The sequence below is a fragment of the Sinohyriopsis cumingii genome, chromosome 8, assembly GCF_028554795.1.
Source record: "Sinohyriopsis cumingii isolate HCF-2022 chromosome 8, ASM2855479v2, whole genome shotgun sequence".
NCBI classification, from domain to species: Eukaryota; Metazoa; Mollusca; class Bivalvia; order Unionida; family Unionidae; genus Sinohyriopsis; species Sinohyriopsis cumingii.
Window position 1 is genome coordinate 123,288,814 of NC_142968.1, and position 21,468 is coordinate 123,310,281.

The 21,468-nt window shown below is 34.0% G+C and overlaps 1 protein-coding gene across 4 annotated transcripts in view; it reads left to right on the plus strand.

The window, feature by feature from the left end:
* Positions 1-21,468, plus strand: part of LOC149794559 (sodium/potassium-transporting ATPase subunit alpha-like) — a 107,878-nt gene that overhangs the window by 23,761 nt on the left and 62,649 nt on the right. For 3 of the 4 annotated variants that reach the window (XM_089968832.1, XM_089968830.1, XM_089968831.1), the window contains 4 exons: positions 5,450-5,629; positions 9,385-9,588; positions 19,408-19,521; positions 19,933-20,067. In XM_089968832.1, the coding sequence (XP_089824958.1) occupies positions 5,450-5,629; positions 9,385-9,588; positions 19,408-19,521; positions 19,933-20,067 (633 nt within the window). Of the gene's footprint in view, positions 1-5,449; positions 5,630-9,384; positions 9,589-18,748; positions 18,873-19,407; positions 19,522-19,932; positions 20,068-21,468 lie in introns of those variants that run through there. The other variant, XM_089968833.1, reaches the window with a different exon arrangement.

The window sequence follows — 21,468 nt, forward strand, 5'->3', positions numbered from 1 at the left end:
AATGCATGCACAAGTCAGCAACAAACAATTGAATTAAAGAATCTAACCTGAATTTGAAAATTGTTTTAATTACATTGTCAGTCATCAAAGTCAATCACAGAGCTAAAACTTGTTCAGATTATTGGACAATTTATAAAACAGAAACAAGAAAGCTGCCAAAATGCAATCAGTTGACCAGAGAATACTGTCATCCATTCACTATAAAAATGGCCCTATTGTTGAGTAAAAGTTATTTTTGCTGTAATAGTTGAAACGAATAGGTATAAAGGTGTTTGCATTTACAGCGGATAACAATAGATGGAAGAGTAAGGCTTTTACCAACAAAGAGAAGCTTGAAGCTCTTGACACAATTGAAGTGTTAAACGATCACAGTTAAAAAAATTATTATCTACGGTCACACCTACAAGCTTTTCATCTTTGATAATTTCTAACGGATGATTTTTTATTGCAAAAAATATTCTGGTTTCCCTGACTTGTGTAGCTTTTGTGATGTACCCAAAGTCATTCATTTTGTTTTACCTTCATTTATTACCATCCTATTTTGTTGTGCCCAGTTTTGGACTAATAAGGTCTTGAGTTTGATCTCATATGGATAACTTTACTATCAGAACTAGATGTATACAAATTTGCATCATCTGCAAAAAAATCTTTATTTTGGATTCATTATTTAATGGTAGATCATTGATATAGATAAGGAAGAGGATAGGGGCCAAAACTGAGCATTGAGGGACCCCTGAATGAATTGTGTGAGTTTGAGAGCTAATAATGCCAATGCTTACTTGGTGAGACCTTTGGTTTAGGTATGATCTAAACCAGTTTAAAGATGGATTGTCAAACATGTAACAGTTTAACTTTTGCAGCAGAATTTCATGATCAGCAAGATCAAAGGCTTTCTTGAAGTCAAGGAAAACAATCCCAGTCATATGTCCATTATTCATTTCCTTCGGCCAAAGATCAATTAATTTGGTAAGTTCTGTTTTGCACAAGTGGTACTTTCTAAATCTTGATTGCACTTTATGAAATAGAGAGTAAATGGTATGTTTAAAAAAATTATAGACCTGAATGGCTACATGCTTTTCAAATAATTTTAACAATACAGGTATAATTGATACTGGTCTGTAATTCCCTGGATCCTCCTTTTCTCCTTTCTTAAAGATAGGTGTAACCTTTGCACATTTCAGTGTTTCTGGAAAATTATCACTCATTATACTTAAGTTTATGATATGCGTTAGCGACTTTGTTATTGCTGTTGCAGCAATTTTAAGAATTCATGGACTAATTACATCCAATCCAGAGGATTTATTAATATTCACCTTAATTAGCATATCAAAGCATCAGCTTCACTAACATTAGCTACTGAAAACAATTATCATCAGGAATTTTAGTTCTTATACATAATAGAAGAGCATCAAGTTCAATTGGGCTGTTAGTCTGGTTCTTAAAAGTATTACTAGAGATGCTTATGAAGAAATTGTTGAACATTTCCAAAATGTTTTGTACACATGTTGCTATGTCATCATTTTGCTTAAGTCGGGGGGAAAAAAACTGTTCCTGGGTGGGTTCAGCTCTTTTAAATGCTTCCACGATGTCTTGGTACTCTTAGTTTCATCTATAGCCTGTTTACAGCAGTTCTCTTTTGCCTTATCTATCAAGTGCTTAGTTTTATTCCTACACTTTCTATAGCTTTTCATGTCTTTTTTCTTGTGGAAATTATCTCTTAGGTGCCTAGCCTCATTGATCTCAGGGGTAATCCACTTGGGTGTAAATTGGTGTTAAACCCTTTTTATTTTAATTAGGGCATGCTTGTCTAAGGCTGCATTGAACATCTGATACCATTTGTCTAAGGCAGTGTTGACATCAGCTCTATTGCAGACTGATTGAAAGGGTTTGCAAACTAAATCATTTAAGAAGATTTTCTCATCAAACTTTAAAGTCCCTGTATTGTATTTCAGTGTGTTGACCATTTTTAGATGATTTCAACATGTCTAGTTATACAGACTGGGTATTTGCCTCTCAGTGAATACACTGGCACATTAATTTCACTTATGTTTTCAGGTTTATTATTATAGACATGATCAATGATAGTAGCACTTTTATCTGTTACTCTAGTTGGGGTGTTAATTAGTTGAGTAAAGTTGTAAGTTTCAAAGTTACTTATCCATGTTAATGGTGGAGTTTTAATGTAGTCGGTGTTAAAATCACCTAATATGATAGTTTCTAAATCTTCCTTTAGTAATGCTTTTTGAATTTGCACCTAAAATTTATCAATCCAATCAGCTGTGGAACTAGGTGGCCTGTAAACTGAATGTAAGAGTATTTGCTTTAATTGGGCAAGTGTTACTTCGATCCAGATACTCTCTATCCCAATAGACTCTAGATAACATGTCTGTTATAACTAATGGAACTGTCTACATAGAGAAGAATACCCCCACCCTCCATGAATTCCCTATCTTTTCTTTCAAAGTTGAACCCCTGTATTTGGAGAGCCAAATCATCTGTATCATCAGAAAGGTTTCGCATAGACCTAGAATATTGACTTATCTAGTTTGCTGTAAATTATTAACTTTATCTCATTCAGTTTAGGAAGGATGTGTTGAATATTTAGGTTGATTACTTGCAGACCTCTTTTGAGGAGGCCAAAGACATGACAATTTCAATCAGAGGAATGATTTTCAGACAAGGTAGTATGCAGTATATTGTTTTTAGACTTGACAGATTTCTTTTCATTGCCTCGATTATTTACATAAACACATGAAGGAGATAACATACAAGATCACTTGTTGCACCATGACAGCATCTAGTGGACTCGTGAGAATATTCAATATGAGACTGATTTATATACCTACAAGAAGACATTGTTATATTAGACACTAGAGGAGCAGTATCACATAGTTGTTTACATGTTAACAAGTTGCACTTTGTACACAAATCAAATAGTGCCTGAAATCTACAGTTTATAGAATTATAATTATTACATTGACGAGTATACACATATTCTGATGCATTTTTTTGCTGGATAATTGTTGCATAGGCCTCCACATCATTGTGCTTATGTCCTAGTTCATTACAAAGATGGCAACGAATCTGTTTTCCATGCAGACATCACTGTGTTACATGACCGTGCTCTCCACAATAAAAGCAGAATTTCCAACTCATGCCTAACCCCTTTTGTGTCTTATGTACTGGTCTATATTCCTAAGAAGCATGGCAGTACCTCTGTTAGACAACTGGATTCAGTCTCACTGGTATAATTGTTGCTTCACTCAATTGTCTTTGAAGAAGGTCCTGTATTGCGGAACAAATGTATTTGGAAATTTTCACACAACTTACTTAGTGTGTCATTTAATGGAGTCATAAGTACATCCCTTCTTGGCGGTAGATTATTTTACATTCTGTGTTTTTGGACCCGATGGCATACAACAAGCTTTCATAATCATCCTCAGTGCCCTTGAAAGATTGGCCATTACTGTAATTATTGCCACCAATGAGAAGAATATGATGTAAAATATATATTTCCAATATTTTTTCTGCAATAGTATTAATAGTTGCACCTCTATGGGTTTTACATCAGTTTTATATAACCCTCATGTTGATACTATTTTGATTATTGATGATCCTATGAGAAGAGATCTGTCTTTAACTATGTTGCTGATTTTGACAAATGGGGGATTCAGATGCATTGCTTGGACTTCTTGATTTGCATGACTAGACTGGCTGCAAGTTTGGTGACTGCTGTATTTAGTATTTGTATTTATTTTTGGCTTCTTGCAGTGGGTAATTGGTCCAGGTTGTCTTTAGAGCAGTTCCTTCTGTACTTGGTTTTGATGTTGAGTGAGACACATGATGGTCAGTGTTTACAGTATGTGCTTTAACTAAGTTTTGGCTCTGCCCATTTAATATCTGTAGGAGAGACTCATCTTGTTTAATTGGTGTGGTTGTATCTTCTGTGTGTATAATGGTTATTTCCTAATGGCTGGTTTTGGTATGGTCTGAGTGCTCTGACATGGTCTTGTGTTTTTGTCGTTTGACATTTTTGTATATTGTGTTGTCTGGGTTTCCAGGCACACTTTCTTTGCACCTGGTTTATCCATTTGAATGCTGTGTAGACTCTTTGATTTTAGTGCAGAGAGTTCTTGTTCCAACCTTTCTACTTGGGCCTGGAGATTACCTGTCATTACTGTGCACCGTATGGAGGTGCAAGTCTGGTTATGGGTTCCATGGTACTCAAGGGAATTTGTTGCACCTATCATAAATTGGGGTCCTGGAGATTCCTACACATTGATTGCAATCTGGTTTACTTCATGTAAAGCTGTGTTATCTATAGAATACACATTGAGCATATTTTGTTATCATCCATGTTAGTACAGCGTGACATATACATTAGTGTTTAGAATGCGTCCACTACAGCTATGATGTAAACAATGTCAAGTTTTGTAGTGATGACACATGAATAAAAATGTGTAACACTGGGTTCTGTATATGGTTGAGCTTATACTATATGAAGCTTTCTTATGGACATTTATGTCATGTTATACATCAGTCATATGACGGGATTACAGAAATGGTATTCTTTTAGCCAATTTTGATAAGAAGTTTCTAATGCACTTTTCTTTAATAGAACAAGAGCCAGAAGAAATCATTTTATTTTTAATGACTTCCTGGCGTAAACTACTTGTTCAGTTCGAATTGGCAGATTCGCTCCAGCTCCCCCTACAACTAATGGTGGATTTTTTAAATAGGTTTATGGATATTAAATGTAACCATTAACACAGTAACAATAAGTTAATTTTCACAAGACCCAAAAAGTGTGCTAAATTGGAATTAAATGGCGTTTTAGTACAAAATGGTGATACTCTCAATTATTTTTAAACGGGGAAAAGCACCATCTTTTTCATAAGAATGTTATTCCTGGTTTGATAATTTACATTGGCCCTAATATGCCTTTCTTTCTGCAAAGAGATCCGCTGTTTCTTCAGCCTCAAATGAATGACCTCCTAGAATGCACCATCTCTCCATCCAACTCTCTGTTTTCCACATTCTTCACCACAATTCTTGAGTCACTTCTCCCATAGCATCTGCTTTGGGCACAGATATATTCCGCTTGCATATTCCTTTAGCATGTACAATTTTCATATCCTAATATGCTATTCACTGTTTAGCAAGTGAATACTGGCTGATACCACACAGTGAGGTCTTCAGTGCCTACTGGAACTGAACTGCTCGAAGCAGTGAACACTCACTGAGCAGTGCATGAATTGCAGCTGAGTAGATACATGTATAATTAATGGTATTTGCAGCCAGTGATTGGGGTATGGTAAAGTTTGTTTACTTTGTATGACATGCTGATTAATGTCCACTTTTCGAAGAAGGTACCACATGTGGACAATGCTTATAATGATGTTTGTTTTATTATTATTGTATTATTACCTTCATTATTTTTATTTATTAGAAGGATAATCAACAGAACAGCTATCAATATGCCATTGCTCCAGGAGATGAGGGAGTTAAGAAGTCAAAGAAGGCGGCAAAGAAGGAGCGGATGGATGAACTTAAGCAAGAGTTGGAAATGGATGAACACAAACTTCCTGCTAATGAATTGTATGCAAGGCTTGGAACAAATCCAGATATGGTGAGAACATAAAATTTGCAGAGTTTATGCTTTCAAATAAAAAGTACAAGATAAAATACTAGAAGTACTAGAAGACTAGAAATTGATCTTTCTTGGTGCTCAACACTTATTGCAGAACTTTACACTAAAATCAAAGTAAGAAAAGCATTTAATTTAGCAGATCAAGGTTAAATTTGAAAAGTAGAAGAAACACCTGAAGTAGCACATTGAAGGAAGGCATAGTATGGTTACTTTGGAAGAATGATGGGACACAGTACTCCTTGTATCAAGGATATTGGGAGTAATGATTTTATCCCCATTGAAAAATGGATATTAGTCATAATTACCATGTATTACAAGGTAAAGGTTAAGGGTTTCTGTTTGTAGAAAGTCCTGTTTGTTTTAAGATCAATAAGTGTTTCAAACAAGGATTGTTTAAGACAACTGTCAGCTTTTCACTATAATCCAAACTTAATGAAATGGCATCATATTTAACTGATATGATAACTTATTTATACATTTTCATAGACATTAACCATGCCTAATATGTTTGTAACTTAAAAAAATTGTGCAAATCTGTGAGTTTGTGTGTGTGAGTGTTATCTCTACTGATCATAAAGACCAGAATAGCTTATTGGCTTTTGATTTGCCTGTCATCTGTTGGCACACATTTGTTATCATGCCTAACTACATGGAAGATTGCCATGAAACTGCATACCCATTCATCATTACATGGTTTAGTTGGGCCTAAGCAAGAATGGTGCTTCTTGAACATTCATTTTTTCCACAGTACTGTCTTGAAATCTTACCACTACTTCTCTTGAATGGATGGCTATATAATGTTGAGGTATTCACTGAAAGACTGGTTATTATGTCTGGTCAGTCCTAACTGAAAAATCTTGCTATCGCTACATCTCCTGATCAGAAATTCATACTGACATGGGTTTTCACAAAAGACTTGTGATTTCTAAATTGTCCTAAATGAAAGTTATGCTTGTCTAATATCTAATATGGCCACTATAGTGGCCATTTTGAAAGTCTTGTCGGATGGTCATGTCAACATGGGGTTTTTACTAAAAGACTTAATATGATGTCTAGTTTCCTTGTGGTGGAAAATGTACTTATCTGATGTCCACTATGGCCACCATGGCTGCCATCTTAAAAGTATTGTCATTACTCACGCTGAACAGAAAGTCATTTGCATTAGGATTTAACCAATAGATTTCTTATGCTGCTAGATTATCTGATATGTAGCTGATACTAAAACGTTTGTTTGAGGGAGTAGAGTAGTTTTAATTACGTAATACCTATTACTCTTGGATGCCCTCATTCTAGGCTGCTTTGATGTTGGTCTTTATCCAAAAGTCCTTTATAAAGAGTGAGGGCATGGTATTGTCCATGGGCTGATGGCTTAGTATGGCTGGGCTGATCAGACATTCTAAGAATGTTTAGCACAGGAGGAAGATGCAAATGGCATGGACAAGATTGTTCTCATTGTGGAAAGAATAAGCTTGGTAATAATTACTAGTAGGTATTTCATAAATAAAATTAGCTTTACTCTGCAATAAAAATGCATTCCACTTCTGTTTTACAACATTTGTAATTGAACAAATAAATTTTAGTCAGCTGTTTTCATAAACACATTTCTAGTTGCATGTAATGTAATTCCATTTACCATATTTTAAATGCTTTAATATTTTGCTAAGAGGTAGATATGGTAGGATGCATAACTGTTTTCATTATCACTATGATGCTCAAATTGTGAAGGTGATAAAATGCACTGCATATATGATGACTACTCAGTAAGCTGGTAAAACCCACAAGAACCGAGAAGTTGAAGAAAAATTGAAACATCCAATGAATAATTGGATTCTGCAATGTTTGAAACAAGGAAAAGATCATCATACGCTTGAGAAATCACTTTAAAGCAAATACCCATGACTATAATGATGGTGAGGCTTAACATTTTAGACCTTTTTCTCTCATGCTGTTAGAATATGGTCAGTGGCATAAAAGAGAATCCTGCACTGAAGATGGTTATTTATTTATTGTTGTTTTTTAATGCAATTAAAATGCAAATGGACTTTGTAAACAGTTTATATCTTGTTTCATTAAGAAATTAGTCTGTTCTGATCTCACCATTTGCCTGCATTTTCAAAATGGAGGGCCCTATTTGTCTTAACCTGGCTGAAATGCTGCATCATATTTGAGTGACTACACTGAAATTTGTCTGTATAACAGTTTGGAAAAATTGATTTTTTCTGACTTGGATGTTTTTTGATCTAAGGTACAGATAATTCATCTTGATGAAAGTCAGTATGTCTGTGTAATATTTCTGGGTTCTCAGTATGCTGAAATCCATGTAAAAGTGTATACTTTTCATACTTGTATGCATGAAAATTGAACTAGATGAATCCTTGGTATGCATGTTTCTTGTTTTCTGTGAAATTCTTTTATTTAATATTTTTTTGAAGCAAATATCAAACTTGTAATGTGCAGTCTGTCGAAAAAGGTTAAAGCAGTTGTAATGGGATTAGGTAAACCTGCACAAGTTAGATCTTAGCGGACAAGGAGATATTTGGTAATCAGTTGTGGGAGCCTAACGATCAGAAGATAGATTGTGTGCATGATTTGACACTTCCGTTGAGAAACAACGTTTGGTATGGTTTTAATCCATCATAAGATAAATCCTTTCATGATGTATAGAACACTTGCATTTTATTGCATAATGTAATTGAAAACTATTACAATTTTTTGGTTGTTAGAGAAATACAAAACTCCTTTGGTAGTCATCATTAATCATCCTAAAATCGATCTTTTTCACTGTCATATTCAGATATACTTTTATTGTTATTTTTATTTCCTTATGGTAGTACTAAATATTTACATTGAATAAGTATTAGCAATCTATTGTTATTATATAGTAGCGATTAACTAAGGCACATAATGTTCTCAAATGTTGCGTTGAAAAAAGTATTATTATTGTGATTGCAACTTTTTCTTAGAGAAAGGAGTCTTGGACTGCAGCTTTAAAAATCTTTTGACAGCTGCATATGAACCCCCACGTTGTTGGGGTTTTTTTTGGGGGGGGGGGCAATTATGTTATCCTGCCTGTGTGTGCATTTTAGTCCTGCACCATTTGAGACACGTGTGTGTGTGTGTGTGTATGTATGTGTGTGTGTGTGTGTATATATATATATATATATGTATATATATATATATATATATATATATATATATATATATATATATATATATATATATATATATATATATATATGAGATTGGGGATGTACTGACAATTAAGAAAAGTGGGGGGATGATGATGCTTTTCTGACACAGTCTAATTTCTGTTACTAGGTTTCATTTAAAAATTACCCCAAATCTATAGAAAGGAAAGTTGAAATTGGGCAAAAACGTAGTATTTGTTGGGTTTTGTAAGGTCTGTTGTTTTTGAATTTCTGGTGAATGACTGCAAGGTGCTACTTTTTCATATCAGTATTATGACACCGTCTAGCATGTTTATTTGCACTGTTTCAGATTGTTTAGGAGAGAAATGGAATGCATCTGGTGGCAGTCATATGTGTCATGGGCAACAAGGTCACTAATACTGCCACATCTGGTGATCCAGGCAAAGATCATTTAATTGTAGATGTAAACTTTTAAAATTGCCTGCAAGAAGAATAAGTAATAACATGAACTCAATAAATTTAGAAGTAATTATATTGCCTGTTTTATCCAAAATGGATGTGGCTTACCATGTGCATTTATTTCAGGGCCTTAGTCCAGAGATGGCCAGAGACATTTTGCACAGAGATGGTCCAAATGAGCTAACACCTCCTAAAACAACACCTGAGTGGGTTAAATTTTGTAAACAGATGTTTGGAGGTTTTTCATTACTGTTGTGGATAGGGGCTATACTTTGTTACATTGCATATTCTATTCAAGCAGGAGCTATGGAGAATCCACCTGGGGACAACGTAAGTTATAACAAGAAAATTAGTCTTCCTACACTTTTGCTTTTTGTTGAATGCCTTTGCCATTAACTAAATTTTGGTGGAAACCTTAACATACTGTATTGATCTATTGAACCAGAAGGTGAAAAGTACTAGAGATAAACGAGATGTCACAAGGTCAAATATATGCTTGTCCATATATTGCCGTATATTCTTGTCCATAAATTCTTGCCTGTATATATTGGTACTAATAGAAATTTAACTGTTTTTTACCCTGTATCATCAGATCACTGGTACATATCTATTTAACACTGTGATTGCACTGTAGTTCAACAGATTATCAAAAAACATAATATAAGCTGCAGGTTAAGATAATGTGTTATGTATATCGATATCATATGTTTAACTTTTGTCCATGATTATAGATTGTAATGGTCATTTGTAAGTAATTTATTACGTAGTTAATTTTTTGTTCATGATAGTAGGTATACTTTAAGATAAATTTGTCAACATGTTTATGTGCCTTTTGAATTTTTAGAATGTTTCAGAAAGCAAACATTTTTTTAATTTGATCGGAAAATTGCCCAAATCCTGGTTATGTTATTGTGTCTAATTTTTTTGTATTTTTTAAAAGGTTGTTGTCATCAAAATTATTCATTCCTAATTTAACATCAGTAATGTGGACTCATTGTTAGTTGTGTTCAGTATAGTTTGAGAGGAATCAATAAATTATTAAATTATTCATCAGAATAAAAAAGTGCTTACTGATATTTTGGACTCAAACATTGTTTTTGGATTATTGTTAATTCATTCAAGGACATTCTGGATTATACCATTGTGATACATGAAGAGTGTTGGCACATCAGTTAATCCAAGACTAATGGCACATCAGCACATTCAGTACTGGAAATCATTCTTAGCACTGTACATCTGGACTTGTGATAGAATACTTAGGACTGTTTGGGATTTACTGTATATATTGGGACATGATAAAATAGTTATTTTTCCTGTCCCAGAACTTTGTTTTACTAAAGTCACATGTCCCAAGACTTAAGAAACGAAAAATATTTGTGTTGAATTTGTGCCACCTCTCTGCATATTGCAGTAAAATAGATAAACAAACTGTTTATTTGATAATACAATTAAAGAAACTAACCTTGTATTGTTATCATTTATTCCTTTTTTTTTCATCATGAGCATGAAAGAATAAAATGTATCTACGAACTCCGTATATGTAACATAGGCATCCACAATGTAGCATGTATCGCTTATATCAGATAATACACAACACATTGTTAATTGATGTTAAGATTGAGAACAAATTGTGTTTGGTTGTACTCAAAGGTTTGAATGTGTTATCCGACTGAAAACTGGATCCAACAAAATCGCAGAAGAGATGGAAATAATCAACCAGTTGCTTGCAGGCATGTGCCATTCATGCATGACACGATGTTAGGTGCAAAATAACAATGAATATATTATATCCAGGTCAACTATATGACAGTATCTTACAAATAGAAATCATTGTTTGAAAATTCATTCACTTCAGTGCAAATGACAATCTTTTTGCAGACATGGTTTATAAAAAGTATTATTACAGCAAGATATTGCGGTGTGTACTATTTACCCACAGACATCAATGCCTGTTTGTAATAATTATGACTACAGATGCCAAGCAAATAAAACCTGAGTGCTGAATAAACACAACTGGCAGCAAGCAGTAAACTTGTTTGAACTTATTGACAGGATATCAAAGACAATGGTTATTTTTATTACAAGGCAAGATGACCTCAGTAGCCGACTTTGGATACTTTTAAGACAATTTTTTTTTAAAAGGATATCAATACAATGGTTTATGTATTACAAAGCCAGCTGACCTTGGAAGCTGACTTTGGATTTTATTAAGTGTGCCAATATATTTATTTATTTATTTATTTTGATTATACAAAATTGGCCGACATAGGGAAGCTAATCCTGGTTCCTTTTCACAGGTATTCACAGAAATTTTGAAAATAAATCGAAATAGTGGAACAGGTTTTAGAGTGACACAATATAGTGCTTCGTGCATGGACATCGATGACCCAGCATCGCCTAGAAGATTTGGGAGAAAATAAAATCATTTGATGAATTTATGAGGGACAGAAGAGAAGAACATTGATTTCACCGACATAATCCTCATTAATGTGTATGAAATTGCAGTGTACATGGATCTCATTCCTGTAAAATAAGTGTGAGAATTAGCATGACTGGTGCAGATTTTTTTAAAATTCTGACTTAGTTCTTGCAGTTTCTGCTTCAGAAGATGTGTTGCCTCCAGCAATAATTGTTTATGTCTTCAGAAATGTTTAAAAAATTTCATACACCATACATATGCAGGAGACGGGTTTTTTTTTTTTTTTTTTTTTTTTTTTTTTTATTAACCCCGTAATAGGTTGACCACTGGGTCGGGGAACCATCCCAGGATCACCTTACAATCAAACATTTCTGGTTATCAGATAATCTAGGGATAATAAATATAATCTACAGAGAAAGTAAAAAAGAAAACCACACACACACACACTCGCATATACACATGCATATGGCCAAAATCTAGGTGACATGGCTTTTGTGATATTACAGTACTTTGTTCCTGTTTACCCTCAAGTCAGAGACAAGTTAAATGTTCATTGTTGAGGTCCATTTTTGAAGAAATTGGTCCTCTTTTTTATTTACCTTGGCAGTGTAATTTTCAATGTTCTTATGCATTGCAACTATTTGCTTAAAAGCAAAAATAGAAGGATTTTTCATATTGAATCTGCAAGTATAAATATAATATTTTGCCAAAATAAGCAGAAAATTACCCAAACTGTCCAGTTGTTCACTTCCTAAAAATGTTTCTTTTTTGGACAGATGTACAATATTTGGGCAAAAAGGTGCAAAAACTTCATTAAAACGGTACCAAAACTGTGAAGTAATACTGCAGTCATAAAAGAGATGCTCAATACTTTCAGTTTCACTCTTACAGAAAGTACATTTGTTGTCATCAAATATGTTAATTCTTTTAAGAAAATCATTAGTAGCGATTATTCTATGGATTAATTTAAAGTTAAAAGAGATCAACTTGGTATCCTTGGTACAGCATTTTGCCCGGCTATATATATCAGACCACTCCTCACTACTTATATTTTTATTTAATACTTGCATCCAAGTTTCTTGCTTCGCAGTGTGTTGCCTTTTAGCTTCCTGTAAAAGATCTTTGTAAATAAACTTGAGTGAATCTTGTTTTCGCAAGTTCGTTATTTTATCCTCCTGCTTATCAAAATTATTATGTACTAGGTGGTTTTTTATGGCATCTTTCCATGCTTTAGGAATTCTGGATATTAAGGAGAAGTATTTCAAGAAATCATCGCTTCCAGTTTTTTGTTTTATTATCTCAAAAGGTATTAAATTACCGTGAACATCTACTAGATCGTTCAGAATTTCAAAACCAGCTTCTGTCCAGGATTTGTATTGATAGATCATTTTAGGGGGGACAAAATTTAAAATACTCATGGATAGATACTCGTTAGGATTTTGCGGTTCTTCTTTCCATTTAGATACTGCCAAAATTACATCTCTCCAAAAACTGTTTTTAATGAACTTACAAAATTCTTCTAATTTCCTTCTCCCTAAATTCCAAATATCCTTTTTATTTCTGAGTATAGTTGTATTGACTAAGTTCTGCCACGTTCCATTTTCCTTTTCCAGCAATCTTTTAACCCATCTTATCTTAATATACCTAATGAATGAAAATATGTGTATCATATTTAGTCCTCCCTCGTTTTCTGGGGAAACTAGTATATCACGTTTTATTCTCTCTACTTTTCCGCCCCATACAAATTTAAATAACATGCGATTTAGTTCTGCTTCAACTTTTGCTGATGGGTTAGGAAGTGCTGAAAAAAGATGTATGAATATGGGCAGAACAAGAGTCTTTACAACAATTACTTTACCAACTATTGATAGATGTCTTTGACTCCAGCTTGCCAGTATTCGTTTTGCCTTTGTTAGTTTCTTCATATAATTGATTTCCACCATCTGTTGTAAATCTGGAGAAAATTCTATGCCAAGGAGTGTAAAGTTAGAAGAGGACCAAATTAGGCCCATTTCGGGACATATTCTTTCATTAGAAAATTTTCTGTTTCCAATCCAAATAGCTTTTGTTTTTGTTATGTTACATTTAAGTCCCGATAATAGAGAAAAACCTTGCAAGATATTCATAGTTGCTTCAAGAGAAAAACTAGATCCATCAAGAAGAATAAAAGCGTCATCGGCATACTGACCCAATTTATATTCACTGGCGTCAAAGATTACTCCCCGTACATCCACGTTTTGCTTTAAAGTTATAGCTAAAATCTCAACTCCAATGATAAACAAATAAGGTGCAAGGGGATCTCCTTGACGACATCCTCTTTCAAGTCTGAAAAAAGATGACATATGTCCATTATTTATAACACAACTATTAGAGTCATTACAAAACAGTTTAAACCACTTACAAACGGAATCACCAAAATTAAAAGATTGTAGAGCTTCTTCTACAAAGATCCAGTTAATTGAGTCAAAGGCTTTTTCGAAATCTATTAACAATAATAAACCATATCTGTTTTCATTCTCAAGTTGGTCCATGATATCATATAATAGTCTGGTGTTTTCTCCAATGAATCTACCCTTCATATATCCTTTCTGAGTATCGCTGATTATTGATGGAAGAACCTTTTTAATCCTAGCTGCAATTGCTCCCGAAGCAATCTTATAATCAGTATTTAAAAGTGATATAGGTCTCCAGTTTTTAAAATATCTTCTGTCTTTTTCCTCCTTTGGTAGACAGGTGATGACTCCTTGAGTCTGAAAATCTGAAAGTTTTCCTACAGTATATCCGTAATTTATTGATCTACATATAAATCCCCCCAGAGACTTCCAAAAGAATTTATAGAACTCTACAGTGAATCCATCCGAGCCAGGACTTTTTCCATTTTCCATCCGTTTTAGAGACATACCAAATTCATTAATTGTAAGCAGACCCTCGCATGATTCTCTTTCCTCTCGACTAAGTTTAATATTGTGATTAAAAAATCTATTTCGAGTTTCATGAATAGCCTCATCATCAAGCTGAGCAGTTCTACTTTTGAACAATTCCATATAAAACTGTTTTTGTGCTTCTAAAATATCTATTTGGTCAGATATATTTGTCCCATCATCTAAAATAATTTCCTTTATTGTCTTATTAACATAGTTTCTTTTTTCAAGATTTAAAAAGTACTTTGTGCTTTTTTCCCCAAATTCATACCATCTAGCTTTAGATCTTAATATAACACCTTCTATGTATTTTTTCCTAGATTCCTCTAATTCTGCTTTTTTTCTCTCTAAATTTTCCAGAATTTCCCCATTTATGTTATTCGACAGTCCCCCCTGAATTTCTATTATTTCCTGCTCAATTTTCTTTAATTTTTCCCGTTTCTCTTTTGATTTCCTAATAGAATAACCTATAGTTTCAGATCTTATTTTCATTTTCAAAATTTCAAAGAACATTTGGTCGTTACAGGAAAGAGAAACGTGGAGAGAGTCATCTTTATTTCCCCCTACATAATATTCATTTACAGTGTCAGTTATACATTTTTTGACCAAATCAGTATACTCAATGTTCCTCAACAGTTGGTTATTAAATTTCCAATATCCTTTTCCCCTTGGAAACGTTGAAAACGCCACACTCAAAACAATAGCTGAATGATCAGTCTTGTACCCTGGTAAGATACATGCATCTGCTGTATTCATATGAATGTCATCTGATACAAGAAAGTAATCTAGTCTACTTTGTTTCAAGGGAGATTTTTGCCTCCAGGTATACATCTTTAAGTCTTGGTTGGAATTTCGCCAGGGATCAATTAATTCCAATTCGTTTTTCAGGTCTTGAATCGCTGCCCTAGACTGTTGGTGTTTGTCATGTAAAATATTATAAGTATCCAAATCTAAGTCTTGAACAGTATTCCAGTCTCCGCACATTATAATTGATGAGTTCTCAAAACATAAAGTCTCCTCCTTTAACTTTCTAAAAAAGCTAGGATTATCATCATTATAACCATACAAATTCACGAGGGTTATTCTGTTGCCATTAATTGTAATATCTAAAATAATAAATCTCCCTTGACTGTCACATCTTTCTCTATGAATTATAAATTCAAAAGTATTTCTAAAAAATATTGCAACCCCAGCACTCTTACTAGAGCAGTGGCTAAATAAACATTTGTATCCCCATTCAGCTGCCCAATATATTTCATCGTTCTTTGTACTATGAGTTTCTTGCAAGCATATTATAGATACATTCTTTTGTTTTACCCAGTGAAAAATATCCCTTCGTTTTAAGACTGAACCTTGCAGGCCTCTAACATTAATAGATATAATTTTTATGTTATTATCCATGAAAACAGCAGAAATTTTACACATACATATTCTTGTACAGGAATGTATGAAGTAATTATCACCTTGAGTTTATCATATGCATGACTTTCACACTCACACTCACACTCACACAGAATACAAACATCCATAATAAAATCATCCATGGTGTTACAGTAAAGGCTGTAGCTTTGGCTGCATTTGACATTGATACAGTATACTATGGACAACAAGTGAAACAACTCCATTTGTGATAACTCTTATGCACCTCTGACAGACCTTTCTGGAGCTAGAGATAGTTTTGTAAACCAAACGGCACAGATTAAAAAGGATATAAATTACAACTTAATGAATGAAAAAAAGGGGTAAAAGGGAAGAAAAAGAAAGAGTGAAAGAGCGCATACAAGGAAGTGGTGGGTAATTGAATGTATGAGCAAAAAATGTGAGACTGAGAGATTTATCATGGAAGAGTAATGTTGAGAAAAGTGAGTAAACAACTTAGTAAATGTGTATATGAGAGTATAAGAGTGAAAGATGATTTATAAACTAGTGAGAGAATTTATTAGGGAGAGATATAACAGTGGACCAGTGAATCATCAGACATATAAATTATGGATAAAATTGGTGAGGGAAAGAAGTGTCTTATACACAAAATATTAAAACAAACTAGAGTAGAAAAAGGAGTATAAAAACGAAAGTTCACATACCTATTCGGTCAATTTCATAAGTTCACAGAATTGCTTATTACACTTATAATCTAATTTTCTCATCAATTTCATCATAGATGTCAAATTTTATCCTTTTTCCTGATTTGGTTTTACCATACACAGATCCATTAAAGTACCATGCCCTGTCAATTTCTTGATGCCTAGATAATTTATTTATAAGTCCAGTATTCAGCCTGGTTACATCCTCTACCAGTCTAATTCCTTTGTACTGCAGAAAATCCTTCCGCTTCTTGATAATTGGAAGTTTACAATCCAGACTCCAGAATTTGACAATCACTGGCCTTGGTTGTCCCTGTCGACCTGGAATCCTATGCACAGCCACTATGTCCCTGTTATCTAAGTTAATTTTTGTGACTTCCTTCACCAACTTCGGAATTCTTTCTCTGAGATTTTCATTTTCCTCCTCCTCCAGCCCTAAAACTTTTATGTTCAGCTTCCTTGAATATTGTTCGAACTGGTTTGAAGCTGCACTTGCTTGCTCTGATCTCCTCTCATAATCTTTCATATCAATCCTCATTTTATCATTTTCCTTCTTTGCTTCTTGTAATTTTTCTAACAGTTGGTGGTTTTCAAATTCCAGTGAATCCATCCTGTCCATCAACTCTCCTGTCCTCTCCTTTATTACCCTCTCACTTTCTGCTACTATCTCCTTTCTCAGATCTTCCTTCACATTCTCTAACAGTTTCCTCACAATAGTTGTAACAATTTCTGCTAGGTCATCCTTTTTCACCAAGTCAGCAATAGCAGATGTAAAATCTGCTTTTGAAATGCTCCCTCTGAGACTTTGCTTTATTTCATCCAAGTCCAGCTGAATTGTACTCAAGGTTGATTCACTCATACTTGTGTCAGATGTCTCCATTAGGGTGCCACTCTGTAATCTGGTTTTTATTTGTTGCTTGCCTTGATCTTTCTTTCCACGGGTTGGGTTGATGAGATAATGATGCATTGGATTAAGGAGCTTTATCTCAAGTAAACAGTTTTATATTTATTTTAAAAAAATTTCAATTGGAGTGCATTTTCCAGTATGTAATTTTCAATATGTAATTTTCAAATGATTTAAAAGGTGTACTACAACTTAAGAAAAAGGATGTGCAGTGCACAAAAAATTACCATAGAGTTGTAAGTATTGATTGTTTGTGTGGATTCGTTATCTATAAATAATTGATTTAGCCAGAGTAGTCTTCATTTTTTTAGGGTTTCCAGCTCATCTCTAAAGGGCTCATTAATGCTATATTGCACTCTATTCAGGCATTTCTGAGAGAGAGAGAGGATACATGACATCATCCAGATGAAGGTGAATGTACATACAAAGCATCGTGAACTGGTGGCAGCCAAAAATAATCTAGTTTTATTGATCATTCATCATTCTTCATTGAGTTTTCATTGGAACTGCACATTTTCTCTTAGACATATTTATTATTTCATTTAAATCATTTTTCATTTCATTGTATTTGTTTCATGCATTTCATTTGCATTTGCTCTGCCCTCAGTTTTAATTTATTTGGTAAAATAAACATTTTAGGATAAATAGTATGTACTCACATTGATGTATTCATTGATATTTAAATGGAAGATATTAAACTGGACCTTTAAATTTATACTAATAATCTTCACATACAGGTGGTAATCATAGTACGTGCCTTTCTATATTCTTAGCAGGTTTGTTCTATTTGATATAAATTTTTAGGGCTCAGTAGTCTTAAACTAAGTGTCAGAAAAAGCGAAAACAGCAGTTTAGTAAAATTCACAAATAATTTAACTGTGAAAGTAAAAATGAAAATTTATGTGAAACTGGCAGTATTGTGAATCCCAAATACCGATTCCAAAAATGTTCTATCACAATTCCAAAGATATAGTGCTCATAATGAATTTCAATGGTTGTTCCAAATGAGCTCTAATCTTAAATTTGCTGATGTATTCCATAATGTCTTTTAATGAATTTACAAGAATCTCCAAATAGTTTTAATACAGATTGTCAATGAGCACTTTGTAATTCCAATAAATAATTTGAATATATAATTCATCTCAGATTATACCAGAACACAACTAAAAGCAGGTAGAGCATCCACATCAGGTGTGGGAGTTTGCAGCATTGAACCTGGCTGATCATACCAAAGACTTATAAAAATGGTACTAGCAGCTGCCTCACTTGGCATTTGGCATTAAGAGGTTAGTGTTAGGACTGGTTAGCATGGTGTCAAGATAATGTGACTGAGTGGGACATAATGCTACATGTCTGTGGCATGATGCCCCAGTGCTAGATGTCACTATAAACTGCCATGCTTCAGACATGTTAATGATATGACTAAATTTGTTAAAGCTTTGTTAAGAATTAAAGAAACACACAAACACACTTATTAATAACATTGCTGACAACAACCTTATTTAAAAACCTGGAACACAATAAAGCGACAAGGATATGAGTCATAAGTTCATTTCCAGAACATTCTAAGTTAGTTTCTAAGAAAAACTAAACAATCAACTTGAATGTCAGTAAACAACTTAGAAAAACGACAATAGTCAAGTAATTTGAATTCTATCCTTAATTATGGACAAAGGTGTAGAATACAATGCAAATTAACTATACATAAAATTTATTGGGAAAAATCAGCCACAGGAAAAGCTTTCTCATGGATGACTTTCATCTTGGAGAATTTCATCCATATCTAGAATATTTATGGCGGTTTTCTTTTCTTTATTTCAGTTATATTTAGGTATTGTTTTAACGACAGTAGTGATTGTAACTGGTTGTTTCTCCTATTACCAAGAAGCCAAAAGCTCAAGGATTATGGACTCATTCAAAAATTTGATTCCTCAGGTGAGTATATTGAACTGTTCCATAAATGCCATTCAGATTGTCCCTGTCATGTAAACTACCCATTTGATAGTTGGAATCAAACGTTTTCACATGTCTTTCAAAGTTTTTATCTATATAAGGTAGGAGTTCTAGTCTGATATGCATGTATGTAAAGCTTGTGGCATGTTATGGTCTTTATTAACTTGTTTGAAAGTTTGATATTTACAACATCTTTTGTTGTACTCAACTTAATCTTTGGAATATTATTACTAAATTTATAAAGTTTTTGTCATGATATTCTAGTAGTTCCTGCCTCACATTAGCAAGCATGAAGATTGGTCATTATGATGCTATTTTTATGCAAGACACCACGTTCCACATGACACTTTTATTTATTACATGAAACTTTTACATGTTTTATTTCTATTTCAGTATGCACTTGTTATACGAAATGGTGAAAAACTGAATATAAGAGCTGAGGAATTAGTAGTAGGTGACGTAGTTGAAATCAAATTTGGAGATAGAGTACCAGCTGATGTCAGAGTTATAACTGCCCATGGATTCAAGGTATTCTGCTTGCTTCTTATCAGAGTGAAGAACACGATTGTAGCAAGAGTTTCAGTAGTAAATTGTCATATCTCAGCAGGCAGCTTCTTGTGTAAAAAGGTACTTAAAAAAGATTGATTTAATGTTGATGCCAGAGGGATATGGAGTATACCATCTAATAGTGTGACAGCCTTATAGTGAAGTACATGATGCAGTACTACCTCATTATAATGTATATGGGAGTCTTGGAGTGTACCAACCTTTAGTGAAACAGTCTTCTAATAAACCGCATAATGCTACATTAGGTATATTGATGTCCATGGATGCCATGGAGTATACCACCTTGTAGTGAGACAGCCTTGTAATGAAGTACATTATACAGTACTCCCTAATTAGAATTCTGTCCTTGGTAGTCCTGGAATATACAAACTCTAGTGAGACAGCCAAGTAATAAAGCACATGATACAGTACTCTCTAATTATAAATCTGTCCTTGGTAGTCCTGGAATATACAATTCTGTGAGACAGCCAAGTAATGAAGCACATGATACAGTACTCCCTAATTATAATTTTGTCCTTGGCTGTCCAGGAATGTACCAGCTCTAGTGAGGCAGTCATGTAATGAAACACATTATACAGTACCCGCTTATTATAATTCTGGACCTGTCTCAGTTGTTTACCCTTGGAGGACATTATGAAGGCTGTGTTTTGCAAGCTACCTTTTCCTTTTACCTACAGTCCTTATTAAACCAGAGCCAATGTATGTTTTCGTTTGGTTAGTTGTGGCATAAATAATGACCAAGCCTGCTGTTGTTCAGCAGCAGCTGAAACCTGTCCTTAAGATTAGAAAGTTTGTTCCAATGAAAGTCATCAATCTTCCTCTGAATTGACAAATTCTGTTATAAAATAGTGCTAGTGGTAATGTATTACTTCGACATTGGGAGGGGGATAAACTAATTTTAATGAGGTAATACTTAACTGTCACATTTAGATGCCCTCACCCACCCAGCTATGATGTCTGTCAAGAGTCCATGTTCCAGATAAGAATGAGGTGCTATTGCAAATGGGCCTGTCATGTGGATATGGAGACAAACTGGGTCGATGCACCTGTTCTAAAATATTCTAGAACTGAAGGATGGTACATCTGACGTGGCCAAGGGTTTTGCTTTTATGGCTGCCATTTTGAAATCACTATCGCTACTCCTAAACAACATGTCATATTGACCCAGAGTATTTACCAGAAGACTTAATATAATGACTAGTTCATGCTGAGCTGATATCTTGTATTGCCAAAAGATTGGCCATCTTTAAAATCTTGTCACAGCTTCACCAGAACGCATAGTCATATTGGTATAAGGTTATCACCAGAAGACATTTTGTGTTGTCTTGTCGGTCCTAAATTAAAAAAAGGGTTGATCTTTCA